We start from the raw sequence: 18429 nt of genomic DNA on the forward strand, positions 1-18429 counted from the left end.
ATTTTTTAAAAGACAGGCTAAGGAAGTGATATGAAAATTAATGCAATTATTAGTCTGTGCGTCCCGCCCTCCACCAGATACTTCCAAATTCTAGGCTCAAGGCATAGGATCTGGATCCGAAATTATAAATTAATGCTTCAGTGAATGCAGCGTCCCATAAGAGGGAGTAGAAAGAGTTCCGATCCTCTCTTCACACGTGCCTATGCACTGCGATGCTTGGTTCTACTCATGAACTATTTTATTTAAGAGCTCTTGTAAGGGTTTTGCGACATAATTTCAGCCATGGAAAATTTTAAGGCAAAATACGACAGGCACATAGTGTGACCAGTGAGACTCTTCCCAAGAGATTGAACCATCGGGAGAATCTCAACGCCATAGGATAATAACCACATCAAAAGTGACTACATCGCATATTAAAAAATAACACCCATAGCACTCCATTAGCCCATATCTCTGATTTTTTTTTTCTTTCTGAGACTACATCGTCCATAAATCATTATCTTTGAAGAGAAATATCAAGTTACATGAGAACAATCGAAAAGTATTTCATCCCTACCTCATCTCACCCACTGAACTTTTTCATCCTACCTGTTTCATTTCTCCGTTTCTGGAGAACAAGTGCTAGGTGAGTGACTTATTGGATACAAAGATGTCTCGATAGCTTTCGGCAATTGGATGACATGCACAAGAATCAAAAAAGAATGAGACCAAATGCATCTCATTTCTAACATTATTTAGGTTTTCTTTAAGCTCTAATAGATTGAAAAAAGTTTTTTAGTTACATAAACACTAAGCAAATATATTCAACATTGTCCAAACAGCACAATTTTCAAAAAAACAATCGTGGTATCAGCACCATCAAACAATAAGATAAGGCCTGGAAACGTCAACTGCATATATCACATAGCTCGCCCGGCTTCGCTTTGAAGGCAACGTCATCACGAAATAGCAAATCTGACATGTTCATCCATGACTCTCTGATTTAGCCACCTCATTGCTTGAAAGATGGAGGGAGCATGCTTTCCCCTCCACCTATCCTTCAACCGCTTCTGCTGCCCACCCCTTTCTCATGCACAGTGGTCGCCTCGTTCTGTTCACGCAACTCGTCGCACGTGACGTTAAAGTTCTTCTAAATATTGTTAATTGTGCTGCAGATTGCGCAGTAGCAATTTAAATGAATGATATACTGATAATAATGTCTTCCATTGAGTAGAAACATTTTTATTGGCATAAAGAGAACCATGTGTGTGCACCATGGCGTGACACTATCGTGAGGAAGTACAAAATTCGGGGGACTCATACGTGAGAAAAATTAAAATTCAGTCAATGATTGATCCTAAGATTGAAACTTATTTTCATTTCCAAACCCAAGCGCAACAGTTTGGATCCTGAGCATGTAAAGATACTGGTGTTTTTATAAAATAACTTGAAAACTTATACAAATTATTATTAATCTGTGAAAATATAAAAATGTGTATGAAAGTCTAAATAGCATTCCTTAGATTGCATGTATTCAGAAGAAACTTGAATAATTACTTCATTCTATAGCAGGCAATTGAAAATACGTTTGGATCCAAAAATATTCGAAGATCCGACACCTGAAATCAAGTATCCAATCTGAATCCGGGTCCGAAAAAATTCCAGGATCCGTCCATCCCTAATAACACTATATTTTCATTGCATAAATTCAACTGAGTGATTCTATGTACCCAATTACTTGAGAGATGACTTAAATGTTATTTTAACAATTACAATGCCCAAACAAAAAATAATTATTACCTCTTTAAATTAAGCCAAGAAAATGAAACCCTTGAGTAAAAAGCTGAACACTGATAGAAAACCAATGCCAGGAAATAAACATGAATCAAAACCTACAAAAAAGTGGAACCCATCCTTACTAGAGACTTCCATTCTCCATCATTACACTGGCAAATAATAGAAATTCAGTAGAGAGAACTTTTAAATAAATTGAAAATAAGTCAAACACAATTGTGATAATAAAAAATATCATTCCTTAATTTCACAAACATATAGGTATGGGAAATTAATATTATTCTTTCAGAGCAAAAAAACTTTTATTGCACCAGGAAAACTAATTTAAGTTATTTTCACAATGAAGTAGATATAAGATGATTATAAAACTTTAGTCATAAATCAAAAACATTAGTATAATAAAATTCGAACTTTTTTCAGTAACAAATATAGCTGGAAAAATATTAAAAGACCTTCAAAAAAGTAAATATATCCAAGTGATGTAACAGTTTCCAAGTACAATGAAACATCCTTCAAACAGTGATTTAACAGACTAGAAAATTGATACCAATTACGACTCGGTAAAATTAATCATTGACAACATACTACTCAAGATCATTACCTCACCCCAAAAATTCTGCATTAGTCTTGAAGTAAACATCCCCCTAATATCGTAAATGCAACCCTCCTCCAATTTAAAAATAATTTCTCGCCACAGCCTTTATGCTTCCACACTTGAGGCAGTAAATTGTTCCAAAAATGGAATTACAAAGATTCCCTTAGCCTATTACATAACCAGCAACTTAGAGCAATCACACAGAATGGAGGTCTTACATCTCAATAAGAAAATCTTGCTACACAACTTTCCACCACATTTCACAGCATATGACAATTTCAGAATTTTGAAACAAACATGCAGTACAATTTACTCATTTTATATCATTTAAACCTGTATTAATAATACATTACAACAGCTTGTAAAAATAAATTTGTGTTAATATAGAAAAATATAACTGACAATAAAGAAAATAGGTGATACCAAAGGTTTAAAAAAAATGTTCAACAACATACTCATTATCTCGTGAACAAAGTGTAAAATAACACAGCCATCACTTACAGGGAAATGAACTAGGCTGTATCTAAAGCAGTACATATTATTTCTATTACCCACACCTTTAAGATTTACTTAGAGATAGCCAGACATTGTTCGATGGCATTACATTTTATTTTATTAGTAATTATTAAAAAAAAAAAAACTAAATATGTAATTATACTTGGACAAAATATTCTTACCAGGTAAATTTGAAATATCCACAGAAAACAGCGTAAGGGAATATTGATTCATACATGGTCAACAGAGAACTGAGTGGTAATAAAAAGCGAACTGCTATACAAATCTATATCCACGCAATGCATGCAGTTTTATCGATTAAAAGACATAAATTGGCGCAAATTATTTGATGATGGTTCTTTTCTGGATGATAACTCAAGCAGCTAAGAAGGCAAGTACATATATCTAAAATGCCTCCAACTCATACACGATGCTAACAGCTGTTAAACTGAAATGGTAGAACTGATACTGTGACAAAAATACCTCATATTTGAAAATTGTATGAACTCCCAAGATTTATAATTTAGCCATGTACTTGAAGAGATGATAAAAATATATAACCATGGCTGATCGTGAAATTGCAAAATAGCAGTTTCACTGACATGTTTAACAACAAGTATATTCCATTGCACACTCATCCACACCAAATATAATACAATTCACAAAATAAATATTGGAATGAACACCATCAAAAATGAAATTACACAATCATTGCTTTCATTTCATAAAATAAAGAACACTCTAAGGTGGGCAAGAATACTAGTTGAGGTTAGTATATACATTTCACGTACAGTACCAGCTGACGGAGATGTGCTTGAAAACATTTAAGTAACCAACTTTTCAGCATCTAAAAAATGTGAATGAGTGACAAAGAGAAAGAAGCACCATTGACAAAAAATAATGTATTTTGATCTTAAGCATTTTATTTTTGTATCAGTTTGAGAGATAAATGCTTTACCTGGAAAAGCAAGCTTACTTCACTAATGACCAGACACAAGTAGATCATAATCAGGTGTGCCTGCCATTCGGCTCTTGAGAAATTTTGCATGGATTTCAGGATCAAGGTAACTAACACGCACACCCTCATCCTCTTTCATGGCTTTTTTCCATTCCATCTGCAAAAAAAAAATTAAAATTCAAAGACCACAAATTAAAAAATGACACCCAAAGCTGAATAATATATTAGCAGGTGCCTTGAGATAATTGCATTAACCTGCCAGATTTAAATGCCACGTTGTTGCACTTCACTCGAACATATGTGAGGATATGCAAAATACTGAGGAAAGTGGACGCTGTCTATAGAATTGAGAAGAACCACTTCCAGGAATTGAGTGAAGGATGTAACACAATAAGGGAAAAGGATGGAAATAATTTGATTGAAAATTAAGACAAAGTTATGAGATGGAAAGAATACCTAGAAGAGTTATACCACAGAAGCAAACTACGCACAAAAATTATCAAAGAGGAAAATGAAATAGATAAGGATAACATGGGAGCCAGGATCCTAAGATTGGAATTAGATGCATTAGATGCCCTGCGAAGGAATAAGGCTCCTGGAATAGGTAATTTTTCCTGCAGAGCTAACTAAAAATGCGATAAGACAAACTCAGCTCTACAAAACCATCTGTGAAATGTACTCAGCAGGAGATATACCAAGCAACTTCTAGAAGAACATCATCATTCCTATTCCCAAAAAAAAGGGAGCACAGAAGTATTCAAGTTATAGGAACATAAGCCTGATGACATATGCGTCGTGGATACTGACAAGAAAATAATTAAAAGCATAAAAATTCTTGGAAGAGAACAAATTTGGATTCAGGAAAAACAAGGCCACAAAAGATGCAATTTTGGCTATTAGACTCCTCGTGGAGGTGAGAATGGAGCAGAAAAAACTAATGTTCATTGCATTTGTTGACTTAGGAAAGGCATTAAACAGCATAGAATGTAATTCAACCCTAAAGAGTTCTGAAAGGAATTGGAGTGCCCCACAATGATCGGAGAATTGTACACAGTTTATATAAAAACCAAGAAGGTATGATAAAATCTGAACCCAACTCTGAAGAGACAAAAAAGGGAAAGGAGTAAGACAAAGGTGTGCACTGTCCCCCGTAATTTTTCATGTTTACATCGAAAAAGCCGCCAATGAAATTAAAGAGAAGACTTCTGGCGTCAAAATCCACAGAAAGAATAAGTATGCTGCGATTTGCTGACAACATAGCCGTCATATCCGAGACTAAATATGATTTGAAGAGGGCTGTTAAATATAGAAAGGACAATTATCAGATACCAGCAAAATGAAAATCAATATCTTTATTTGGGCCGGGACAGCCTTTTCTCCATTCCTTTAAGTTGAATTTTCCTCCTTTCTTCCTTTTCCCACCTGCCTTGGTTTTTGTGCTATTTATGTTCTTTGTTGCGTACAGAGGCTCTAAAAGCTCAGGGATTGAGCTCTGGCACGCCTTGCACCAAGGCATTCGTTCACCAATGTTGAGGTGAAGAGGCCAGTCGATTTTATCTCGCCAAAGCTCGGGCAAGGATGACTTTTTCACCCCTGTCGAGAGGAGGACGGACAACACACGGGGTGCGGAGGTTGGCAGAGTCAAGGTAAGGCGGGAATTCCCTTAACTCATTTTATTTTCCACCACTTCATTTCTTCCTCTCAAAAAGATTTGGTTTCCTGGCCCAAATTATTTCTTTTCTTTTTTTATTTTCGTTGTAAACGCAAGGCAACTTTGTGGACCTGCATTACTAGCAATTCAGGCAGCACACAACGGCCCCGTGACACGACAATATCAGCATGCATCAAGAGAGAGGAGACTGAAACTCTAAATTTAACTAGGATAACAAAAGCTTGAAGACGTGGAAGAGATTCGCTATCAAGCAAGCCCATTATCCAGCAATGGGCGAAGCTTTCTTTGTCAATAAATTCTCTCCCACCTGATATTCATCCGTATTCTTTGTTAATTAAAAATTTTTCTCACATGGCATCAAAATATTTAACACATAATTGATTATATAACTGGATAAATACTGTGATCGACCATGGTAATCGGTTTGTTCTTTTTTGTTTGATTTAAAATTGCAATTAATATTATTTTATTTAATTTTTAGTGCACTGCAGGAACAAGTGACTTTGTATGCAGTCACGCACGTGGGTGCAAAGTTAAATACACCAACCGATGAAGATCGCTATTTCATGGCTAACTTCATCCGTTGGTGTATTTAATCTTTAGTGGTTATAAGTGAACTATAAATTGGCAGTCTTGCTTGAAGAGTACCATTTTATTAAAATAAATAGAATAAAATAAGAAAGAAATCGCCAGTAGAATATCACAGGCAAAGATGGCATTCAACAAAAAGAGTAATCTATTTACAGATGAGAATATGTACAAACATAGAAGTAAGGAAATAATTCATCAGATGCCCCATCTGGATCTTATTTCTGTATTGGAGTGAGGCTTGGACGTTAACAACAGCATAGAAGTCTAGAGCAGAATCATTTGAAATGTGGTGCAACTGAAGATAAAATGGATCAAACGAGTGAGTAATGAAGAAGTGCTAAGAAAAGTGAGAGAAAAGAGAAACTTCCTAAAAACCACCAGAAGAAGATGGAACAATTCAGTAGGCCACATAATCGGGACTCACGAAATGCTCAGGTGGAAAGCAGATTGTTTGAATATGGTGTTTTAAAAATTGTATGCAATACTCATTGCAATCATTGTATGCAATCATTGAAATTTAAAGCTGAAATAACAACCCAATTTTCAATCCCTGAAACTGAAAACCAGAAATCGATAATTATCTCAGTTTTCGAGAAATATACTGCTAAAACGACCAGTAATAAGATGTTTAACGGAGAGTAAACAGGCAATATCCTGAAAGAAAACTTGACTCAGCAGACTTAGAAAGTAGCTTCTGTGGCCTCAAATCTTAAAAAAACTGTTGTGGTCAGAGACCTTGATATGTTTACCTAGATAAGAGGCTGATTAAACATGGGTGTAAGAAGTGAAGCAACCTATAATCACTGAAATGGGCCGTGCTCAAGGGCATCACATCCCAATGTCTTTAGAAATTGACCATATAAACTCGTGTAAGAGACGCACCTTAATTGCAACCAAAAATGGGGGTGCATCTCTTTCACGAATTTCTTATCTCTCCCCTTTCCCCAGTGGTAAGTCCAAAGGGGAACCTAACAGGCCTCGGTTTCCAGCATTAAGCAGTCATCTAAAAACCTGGGTTAAAATCAAGCGGAAGGTAGGGGAGTTTCTCCCTTAGAGACTTATTTTTATAATGCTCCTGTTGGCGTTTCTTACTCCTAAGCATCCATCTGTTGTGTCGCTAACTCAGAGGTGAATATAGAAAAGATCACGCAAAGTTTATCATTTCAGAAATGCACTAAATTTACTTCCGAAAGTGGGCATCCTGTGGCATTCATACTGCAAATAGTAATCGCATATCAAACTTAGAGAAAGGATTTGAAGGTCAAGAGCTGGTTAATAGTCAACATCTGTCTTCCTGAATAATTTCCATTATGCTAAGAGCCTGATTTTAAAAAAATCATCTTCAGATGCTATTATAAGTATTATTGCAATTGAAAATTATATTGGTATTAAAATCAGAGGATTTAAAAATTGAAACAAGTGTACACTGTTGGACTAAATGGTGGACAGAAGAAATTGGAAAAGCTCAAAGTGAAGAGCTCTAAAGGAGAGTTAGTGGAGAAGGAGCAAAGGAGGAACAAATCCAATTTTGCGTTGCCTTCAAAGCGAAGGTGCAGCAATGTGATGTATGCAGTTTGCGTTACCTGAAGTTTCCACTCCGTCTCATCTTGTTTGAATGCGCTCATGATACACTTGTTTCTTCAGAAATTGTGCTGTTTGGACTATGTTGAATATTAGTCGCCTTGTTGTAACTAGAAAGCTTTGTGTCATTCAATTAGAGCTTAAAAAAATTTAAATGCTGTCAGAAATGCATTGTGTTAGGTCTCATTCTTTTTTGAACCTCATGCATGTCATGCAATTGCTGAAAGCTATCGAGATATCTTTGGAGTCAGTAGGTGACTCACCTAGCATTTGGCCTCCAGAAACTGGGAAAATTGTAGTTGGAAGACCAAAAAGGTCAGTTGGTGAGACGGGATAGGCATGAAGCATGTTTTCATTGCTGCCGAGAATTTTCCTTTGAAGCTAATGATTTATGGTATGTGTGATCTCAGAAAGGAAAAAAAACACCAGAGGCTTTGAAGGCTGATGGAGGGCCAAGGGTGGTTTTGTGAAATCTACGACGTGGTTAATTCTGACATGGTTATTATCCTACGGCGCTGAGATTCCCCAATTGTTACTCAATCTCTTGGGAAGATTCACACTATACACCTGTTGTATTTTGCCTTAAAATTTTCCACGGCTGAACTTCTGTTGCAATATTCCTACGAGAGCTTTTAAACAAAATTGTTCGTGGATAGGACAAGCATCACAGTGCAATGGCATATGCGAAGAGAGGATCGAAACTCTTTCTATTCCCCCTTACGGGAGGCTGATTTCACAAAAGCATTGATTGAAAATTTCCTATCCAGATTCGATTTCTTTGATTTCTTTAGCAAAATTGGTTTCTAAGTATCCGGCGAAGGGCATTATCCGTGGATATTTGGATCAGAGGTGTACGATCCAACCATCCCTAATAAGCCTCATAAGGTTAAGACTATAAGTGAATACCTACTCATCACCGAACACCATACATGTCGTGTAAATTTAGTTTAAAAATACAGTGTAAATTTTAAGGATTGAAATTCGAAATTTTGATAACCCTCAAAAGCCCAGGCATAATCTGCACAACCGTGCAATGGGATAAAGAAAAATGCAGCAAAATATTTTTTTTGCTCCAATACTCAAAATAGGGATGCATCTCTTACATGAGTTTATGTGGTGGTTGGCCTATATACCTTACTTATTTATTTAGATAATCGGCTGAGTAAAATTAGGATGTATGTTGTTGAGATCCCACTTTCATGGCTGAGGGCTATTTCCAACGTTATTATTGGACCCTTGGTCTTTTCTGTGCCTGCAATGACTATGACATTTTACTGGGGGTAACGTCAACTACAGTTTTGGAGGTGGCTACTTAGGAGCAGTGATCCCTGATGGGAATTAAGCTGCAGAGAAAGAAGAAGTAAAGAAGTAACTGCAACTACAGTTGTTTTTCCACTACCTGCCTACATGAGGCGAGTTAAACATTAGAAAATTAATATTTTCAAACACAATTATGTTATTCTTTGAAGAGGGTCTTTCTATTTCCCTCCCTTTCATGCAAATTTTCATGACATACAAGGATCACTGAGAACAGGCTCATACTCCCTGATATGTTTTCAATTTCTTTCCTTCAACTTTGTGCACAATTACTAATCTTGAATGTGACCATGATCATTAATATTGCTATTAGACAAACAAAAATTAAATCTCATGAACCTGAAAATGGGCCATCCTCAAGACATGTTATTTTGAGATTTGAACAATGCCTATTGCACCTTGGATAAGTGTTCTTCAATCTAGAACCATCAAGTGCTGTTAACCATTTATAAATGACTAGATAAAAAAGTGTGTCAGAAAAAATACACAATCCAAAATCAGTGAAAATGTTTGGTCATGCAAGGAAATGGCTGATTGAAGATACTATTTTAAGATAAGAAGATACTACTGAAGAAGAGATAAGAGAGCATGAATCAGTAAATACTGGATTCATTCAATCTTAAATATCACCATTCAAAATGACTAGTCATGGCTAACGTAATCATGACTATCAAAAATTGTGGGGAAGGATTATTTCGGTTTTTTCGTTATTTTTTTTTCAAACTTTTGCTTTTATTTGAACCTTCATAACATAATGTGTCCATTCACAATAAAATGCATTTGACATCAACATTAAAATCATAAATTCTGTTGCAGTAACACCTATGACAAGACAGGCTGTTCAGTCCAGATCATTAAGATTTGAAAATATCCAAACATGTTCAGCATTCTGAGGACACTTCACGTGAAAGAGCGAACAACATACTGGATTCAGTGGAATAAATGTAAGGAAGGTGTCTCGCAAACATTCAGGACCAACAGAGAAGAAAGACAAGTCTGCATCTCTCACTAATTACTTAAATAACAATTTATAAATTCTGTCGATGTCCACTCATTTGAATGTTTTGATTTATGTGCAAGAAAAGTAATAAGAGGGCTATTGCAATAATTTACCACATACAGTAAAACCTATATATAATGAACCTTTGAATAAAAATTTACAAAAAAAACTACTAACAATGAAGTCAAAGCACCGGTCCCAGGCCCTTCCCTTATACAATACAAAGTAAAAAACCTCTTGTAACGAGCATCTATAATTAAGATGCCTGCTGATGACAAAGTCTGAATGTGCACTCCACTTAAAAAAAAGATCTTATTGCAGAAAATATTTTCACTTCGACATTATTTTACCTCATGTTTTCTTTGAATTTCACTTCCAGATTTCACACTATGCTAAGACTGCCACTTTATTGTGATCTGTAGGCTTGATTCCAAACATCCGAAAAAACATTGCCACAGGCTATGCAGTTAAGAGAAACAAGAATGCCAGCATCACCTAAAATGCTATCATATTAACCATCTTTAAGCTTGTCATGAATATAGACTCCAGTAAGTATGTTATCTGGCATTTATTCATTCATTCGTTCAACCACATAATTCATAATTAAATGGCCAAGGGTGCATAACCTGCTTGGTCAGTAAAGAAATTTCGTTGCCTCAAGACACCTAGATACGGACACATCCATAGCCAAGACTAGCTAGTTAGTCATGCAAGGGTTGGTTTATGCAATGGACACGCTTTATATCCAACTGAAGTCAAGAGTTCCTCATCCATTCAAAAATGTCTCAATAATAATTTACTGTAGCTGATATATTTTTGGCTCACATCATAACTCTGCATTAAGTATTTTTCTCATCCTGCATGATGCAACACACAGAGCACCTCTGTATACCGAACCCACTGTCAACAAAGTCGCCATTTTCTAAGTGCCAACAAATGCACTACATGGAGGATTTACTCTTTATACTCTCCTACTTTTGAAGATTATATTCTGGAATATGAAATTATTTGTGCTAGAATATAGTCACTTTCCCCTTACTTTTCTCTTGAAGATTTTATAAGTAGATGCAATTGGGGGGACTATATTCCATGCAATACAGAATGTATACCAGGACAATGTGTAATTGGGTGATAGGTAAAATACTGAGGAAGACATTAATAAGAGAGAGTAAATAATATGGCCAAGCTTGACTTGGATAATCACTAACCTTTGACCATATTCCCGAAAGCTACTCAAGACTTGATCCCAACTCAGATACCACATTGGTATTAGGAGACCTCACTCAAGTCCCAACTCCAATAGAGTTAGCAAGTTCCACCACTGTCTACTCACATTGAAAAAAAATAACTCCAGTAAAAATACTTCTACATGTGATATTGTTCCAGTGATGCTAATTTATGATGCGCAGGAGAGTATAAAAGGAAATAGTTGAGGTAAATGCATTATTTTGTGAATTTTACCACAATTAATCTAACTCAAGCGTGTTGAGTTGAAGTTTCTAAAGTAATACTAACTTTAACTCAAACTAAATTTGCGTTTGAGATCTACAGCACTGAGGTAGAGAGAGGGTACAAGATTGATTGAAGGAATACAGCTCTAAGAGTCAAGATTATGCCGCCTGACTTGGAATAACTATCCATTTCCATTTTTTTGCCATGAAATTACAAATAATGGAACAGCACACCAAAATACCCTCTTCAAGTACATAACCTTCCTTATCATTCACAAAGTTATCTTTCAAGGACCCATTCACTACTGTCCCTTTAAATCAATGCTGTTTACCACTAAATATAATAGGGAGATCAATTCCTAATTAAAAATCTTATCTTGTTCCAAGAGATTACGTACGCTCCTAGCATTCAACTCGGCAAGAAACGCCCATGTAAGTACTTACCAATCTAATTAGCTTTTCCTTTGGTAATTTGAACTGCTCCCCACCTAATATAGTTAGTAAATCTGCACGCTCACACCATGGCCAAATCATGTAGTCCAACATCCCTGGTTTGTCCCCTAAAAAGATTATTTTGCATATAAGGCAGAATTCTACTGACAAGATATTAACTAACTAAAGTTACAATAGAAGAAATAGTACCTCCAAAGAAAGGCTTTCCTCTAACACTCAACTCTTTCTCAAATACATCTAGGGCAGCAACAATTTCTGCATGAAAATCCTGATCCATCCTGTGATTATAGCTATAAAACAGCTTAAACATTGCTGAAATGACCTAGATGCAAAGGGATCAAGATTTAAATAGTATTAATAATCCTCATATGACATAAATGATAGCCATAGTAAATTTAAAAAATGAGGCATCAAAATGCAATCAGTAGTGCACATAATTATCTTTATAGGCCGTTTCACATGGCGCGCCATTGCACAATCTGACCTGTGAATCTGTACGAAGGTGCAACAAAATTGCATCGTGTAAAGTGATGAATTGATAGAATGCATGCAAGAATGCGAGATGGCAAAATAGCCCCCGCTCTAATTCCATGAGCGCTCGCTATTTCAATACGAATCCAGTGCTAACCTGAGCAATGACGTGCCCCATGTAAAATGGTCTAAACGCAATTCTGCAACTTTAATCTTGTTAAAGGTATGCAACTTAAATTTTATTAAGGATTACCATATTGAATTGCTCCATAAGAATTTTATCTTTAGCCTTTTGCATTGGATCCTTGGGTAACAGAGGCCTCTGTGGAAACTTCTCATCAAGGAAATCAGCTATTATCATACTTTCATAAATTGTTTGCCCATCCACCTCTAAGGCAGGCACTTTACCAAGTGGACTCCTCTCCAAGAGCCAATCTGGTTTTTCCGTTAGATTGATGTTCACAACATCATACCTATTTCAATGATCAATGAAAAAAATCAATTATGAACAAATTACAAAGCACTTCACTAATCACCTTGACTGCAAATTTTGACATTGAGTCCAATCCAAATGTGTGAATTTTTCCTCTACTGATTTAAAAAAAGCATGTACAGGGCAGAAAATGTCATACAATTTTGGCTTTCAAACATTTTTTTCCAGCTACTATTTACATTATACCAGTTACTTAGAAGTAATTGAGCCCTACGGTCAGCATGCTCCACTGTTCCCTGTATGCCAAGACCCAATCGATAATTCTGCTCTTCAGTTAATGTGTTACATCATCGATTAAGCCTAAGTGTTTAAATGTAATTACCACCCATACAAAAAAATCTGTGCTGAGACTGCACTAAATCTGCACTGTTACTGCACTAAACTTTGTGTTTTGCACAGTTACAGTGCACTTTTCTGTGCTACACTGTAATATGGCAGCTGGACTTAGAGAAGAACTGTACAGTAACAGTGCTAAATCACTGTGCTAGAACTATACTATGGCTCAAACTGGACTGTGACTGTGCTGGATAACATGACTGGAACTGTACTGTGGCTCAAACTGGACTGTGACGGCTGGATGGTTACTTTCACTAGTCATCGACAGGAGAAAATAATTACTATATTATTTCATAATACAATTAATTATCATTTCCATGAGAAAATGAATGCATAAAATATTTAAAAATTGTATGTTGACATTTCTGCGGCAATACATAACTACGGCTAACTTATTATTTTGGTAAACTATGGTCAAAAGAACAACTTCCTCTGATACTCCGCCATCTTTGCTGCACAGCGTTGGCATTGCACCATTACTTGTTTACGTGCTTTCATCCTCTGAATTCTATGCTATATGATAGATACCTCGATATAAGATCGATGCTAAGAACATGAAGAAGTGAACATTACATCTCTTACATCGAAATTAGCTACTTAGCCGGGAATTTTTCAAGCAGGTGAAGGAAATGATATTGTTGATTTTGCTGAAATCCGTTTGGTTCGCAATGAATCAACTTTCCACAGTTGATTGCGAAGACTTGCAATGTACTCCTTGCGAAACACACGAGAGATGAAAAAAGGGCATACCTTTATCTTTACTCTGTTAAGAGTATGGCGATAACTAAAGATCTTCGGTATTCTGTTAAAACTGACCTCAAATGGGGTGAGGAGCACATACTGAACATATGTTATCACCGGGGAAGGTGTTTGCATCGTGGCTGCTGGGGGTAAGTACTCAAATTCTCTAAGAATAAATTCAGGCAAATTTAAACAATCTGATTATTCCTGTGCACTTCATTAGCTATAAGTATGTAATGTGTGTTCCTTGTAATTTCAGAATGGCAGCCGAAGAGGCAAATGAATTGAGTAGCATGCCTTACCAAGACTTTCCAATCATTTTTATGTTTATAATCATAAGTATATTTGTATTTAATAAATTTCTTTTGTTTTCATATCTTATTGTCTTTTATTGTCCACCACTGAGTTAGAACTTAAGCTTCATCAACAAAAACTATCGAGGTGGGCATTTGTGAGGCAAATTGACAAATAGCACTGAAGAAAATTTAGGTAGTTTTTATGTTAAGTGTCTGTCTATGTGCAGAATAGGATTTGTCCATTTTTCTCATAAGACCTGAGTGATTCGATACAAATCTTTTGAGTACCATTAACTTTGTTTATACCAAGGAAATGGAACATAAATTCAGCGAGTGTCTGTCAGGGATATTGTCTATCTTTCCTTTGACTACCTAGTTAATATTTGAATAAGTGTAGTTGTTCTGGTCACCTTTATATCTCGATCTATGCTGTTTTCAGGTTGGATCAGTTAACCAATTTTCACAAACACCTAAAAAGGGAACTAAATATCTTTGCTAATTGGCCTAGGTTATTTTAATACAGCTTCTTGTTTTCAATAAGATCTACAGGTAATGCAATAGCCGCATCTAGGCTGTCAATTATTGATTCAAGGAAAGAGTATTATAGTAAAAACTGTACTGTTGCTGCACTGAGACTGTGCTATAACTGTACTGTGATGTTTTGTATCAAATGCAGTCTAAGTAGAGTCACAGTGCAGTCCCTTTGCACAGTCACAGTGCAGCTTCAATAGTTTATTTTGCATGGGCAATTATACATCGAGATCCAATGATTCCATGAAATACCATGGAGAAAAATTTTAAGCAGATAATAGAAGAGAGAATGCAAAAAAAAACATTTTATTTCATTAAAAAAAAAACAAAACATTTTATAACTACAATGTACGTTATTTTTAATAATCTAATCTTATCACTCCAATGATTCATTGTTTAATGAAACAAAACTGAGTGTATTCAAGTAAAAACAGTTTATTTGACAAATGATTCCATTATTGCTGAAACTCATAATCAATAACAGAAGTATGTCTAGAAAAAAGATATTCGAATTGCATTCATTACATACACTAACAAATTGATTAAAATGGAAAAACTCACGGAATCTTTTTAGTATCCAAAACAAGGCGGCAACGTTGAGCATAGGGACAAAACTGCATACTGTAGAGCCTCAGTTTTCCTCGTTGCAGAGGAGGGCAGGTGGAGCCTGTAAAAAAAATGATCATAAATTATTCTCAATTTTATTAATTACATTAAAAAGGAGGGAGGGATGGAAGGATGGGTGCATGGCAGCCTAGTGGGTAGATTGCTTGATAACTAACGGAAGGGCTCCAGAATAAAATCCTGAGTGAAGCCATACGACATCCCTTATAAAAATTATCCAAGTTCCAGGTGTACAAGGGTAAGGATATGACCCCTCTAAGGAAGAAATTCCCCCATCGGTGGCTGTGAGGTAAAATGTACCATGACTTATCCAAAGGAGGCATTCATGAACAGGAAGGAGCTTTTGAGTGGTTCGCTATGCAAGGATATAAAGAAAAGGTTAGTGAAGAGTCTGATCTGGAGTGTAGCACTTTGTGTTGCAGAAACATGGAAACTTAGGAAAGAAGACGAAAAAAGACTGGAGGCATTTGAGATGTGGGTGTGGCGAAGAATGGAGGTGAAGTGGACGGAGAGGAGGAGGAACGATGAAGTACTGGACATGGCGGGTGAGGAGAGGCAGCTTTTAAATGAGATACGGAGAAGATAGAAGGTATGGATGGAGCGAGTACTTAGCGGGGAGGGGATATTGAATACAGTGTTATAGTGTAGAATGTAAGGTAAATGATGGAGAGGAAGGAAAAGAATCGGATTTTTAGATAGAATGGAAGGCAGTAGGCCTTATTGTGAATTGAAAAGGGAAGTGGTTGATGGGGAGGAAGAATACCAGAACTCTTCTCAAGTACTCCATGGAAACCTACCTTAATCGATAGAATACTTCAATAATTAAATAATCCAAACCAACCTTCGGCTTGAATCACAGAGTGAGTGAGGGCACTGCAACATTCTATTTACCCGAGCAATGTTCACCACATCTACAGTGCAAAATTCAATGATCAAGTCTATTGATATACTCTCCCGACCCTTGTGTGGCTCATTGATAATTCTTTTTGAAGGGATAGGCTATGAAACTAGGATTGGGGTAATTCACTCAGACCTAGAATCAAAATTATACCAACTCTGCAGATTGAAGGCAAAGATAAATTACCGTGAAAAAAACCTCCATTCAACCAAGTTTAAAATGAGAAAATACAAAAGTTGTCACCCACTTTTCATGAGATGGTGACATTATTAGAATTCTGGTTTATTCACTTCCTCAGGGATAACCTTTCATTGAGGGAAGAAATCACTCACTTAAGTGCAAACAACAAGGAAACTTTGACCTATGCCCAATGCCAAGGAGTGGCTGAAAAGCAATGACCCACCCGGCATGAGTTTGTGAAGTCACTTGCACTGTGAAAGGGTTAAAGTGTTCTACTTGGCCACAAATAGCATGAGGTGTAATGCAGGTCTCTTTACTTATCATACTTGATGACAATTGAAACTGAGATGTGAGAGACATCCATGGTAGATACTGCAACTCTCAATTATTTTTTAGTCTTGGTAACATGATTCTCACATTGTTAAAATTGGATAATTTCACAACCTCACATACTTTTGGCTGGAATTTCAGCGTCGTTCCAACTGGATTACAGGTTTAATTGGCAGACTGGATTTCAGCTTTACACCACACGGTGCAAGCCAAAATCCAGCTGGAATGAAGTCTAGCATGCAATACGAATACAGTTAAAATCAAACTCGACATTCCAAAGATGAATCCTCACAAAATATAGGCTGGAATCCCAAAAAATACTATTGCGTAACCATCACATTAAACCACAACATTTATTATAATTTAATACTGAGTAAGGTTCCTTGCCTCCGAATATCCTGTTGGTCAAACAAGACTGAAAGAGTTCTGACAGAAAATCGGGAAAAGCTGTACAGAATGATAGGACCTATCTTTGTTAAAGTTAAATATATTCTGCAGGCACATCACAATGCCTTTTCTATTTTACACTTGTATTGGCCTAATTTAAATTTACTGCCTCCCACACCAATAATGTTTTGGCTCACAGCTGGTTTGAATATAAATAATGTGAAAAAGTAAGCAACTTTCATAATTTAATTCGCTTGAAAGGCTCTGACAACAATGACAAAGTAGAGGACCTAACTACTAGATAATTTATACATGGATTTATCTAAAAAATATATGGATGTAGTTAATTGATTAAAGTCAACTATTACGTAAAGGACCGAGATATCACACACAATCCGAAAGATAAATCTACAATAAAATCACTAAGCCAGAAAAATCTTTGTTTCATTCCCAACCAGCACATCGCATGCGGTTTACCAACGTATTTCTAAGGATTAGAGAAATCCAATGAATATACGAAAATGAAGTAATATTGTAGCCAATGACACAGATGCGCACGAAATTAAATGTTTACATACAACCGCGTTTAATTCCAAAGCTACTGAAGTACCAGAAAACTTTGCACCAATCAGTCATTCCGCTAACACAAAATTGAACAAGAAATTGGTAGATACAATTAACTGACTCCATTGGTAACATTTATATAATCAGCGAAAACATTAAGTCTTGTAAGAGAACATATTTTCATACAGATGAGACAGCAGACAAAATGCTTACGTGCAAAAGTCACAAACATGCCCATTTAAAGAAGTCTCGTAAGAGCGAAATTTTTAATATTACCTTTACCAAGATGTTTCGCGCTCATCCTGTAACAGAATTCTTGGCCGAGCTACTATCCGATGCTAAATGAACCGGGATAAAGCTTACAACCTGTCAGATGTATCTCTTGACAAGCCACACTCCTGCCTCACTGCCTCTCGATCTGGACAAAACAGTCGGTGACTTCACCGCACTTCACCGGAAATTACCTGACCGCGGTCCATGCGGTTTACCCATTCGTCGGGCTGGCTGCAAGGGGGCGACAAAACTGCGATATATCGTATGGAAAACCTCTTTTGTTTTGATTTTTCCGGAGCCCCAGTGGTCCAACGGCCTACCCAACATAGAGGCGCTGGTGTAGCCTGTTTTTCTGAGCAGTAACGAACCGGGGGCTGCCATATTGAATCTCGCTGTAAACAAACGTGATATTGAGGCTT

The 18429-nt window shown here is 36.4% G+C and overlaps 1 protein-coding gene across 1 annotated transcript; it reads right to left on the minus strand.

Moving 5' to 3' along the window:
- Positions 1–2064: 2064 nt before the first annotated feature.
- Positions 2065–18232, minus strand: LOC124159002 (pyrimidodiazepine synthase-like). Its single transcript, XM_046534470.1, has 7 exons — positions 18014–18232; positions 15316–15421; positions 12611–12830; positions 12076–12208; positions 11878–11993; positions 3822–3978; positions 2065–3710 (listed from the first exon to the last, which is right to left on the minus strand). The coding sequence occupies exons 1-6, from the start codon at positions 18036–18038 to the stop codon at positions 3844–3846; spliced, it is 735 nt and encodes a 244-aa protein (XP_046390426.1). The 5' UTR covers positions 18039–18232; the 3' UTR covers positions 2065–3710; positions 3822–3843.
- Between the last annotated feature and the right edge of the window lie 197 nt (positions 18233–18429).

Source organism: Ischnura elegans, chromosome 5 (genome assembly GCF_921293095.1).
Source record: "Ischnura elegans chromosome 5, ioIscEleg1.1, whole genome shotgun sequence".
Classification (NCBI taxonomy): Eukaryota; Metazoa; Arthropoda; class Insecta; order Odonata; family Coenagrionidae; genus Ischnura; species Ischnura elegans.

Coding starts and splice junctions, on each gene's coding strand:
- LOC124159002 (XM_046534470.1), bottom strand. CDS start 18,038: ATGAGCGCGAAACATCTTGGTAAAG. Junction 15,422..18,013: donor CGCGAAACATCTTGGTAAAG/GTAATATTAAAA, acceptor TTTTTTTTACAG/GCTCCACCTGCCCTCCTCTG. Junction 3,979..11,877: donor AGGAAAAGCTAATTAGATTG/GTAAGTACTTAC, acceptor TTTTTTTTGCAG/ATGGAATGGAAAAAAGCCAT.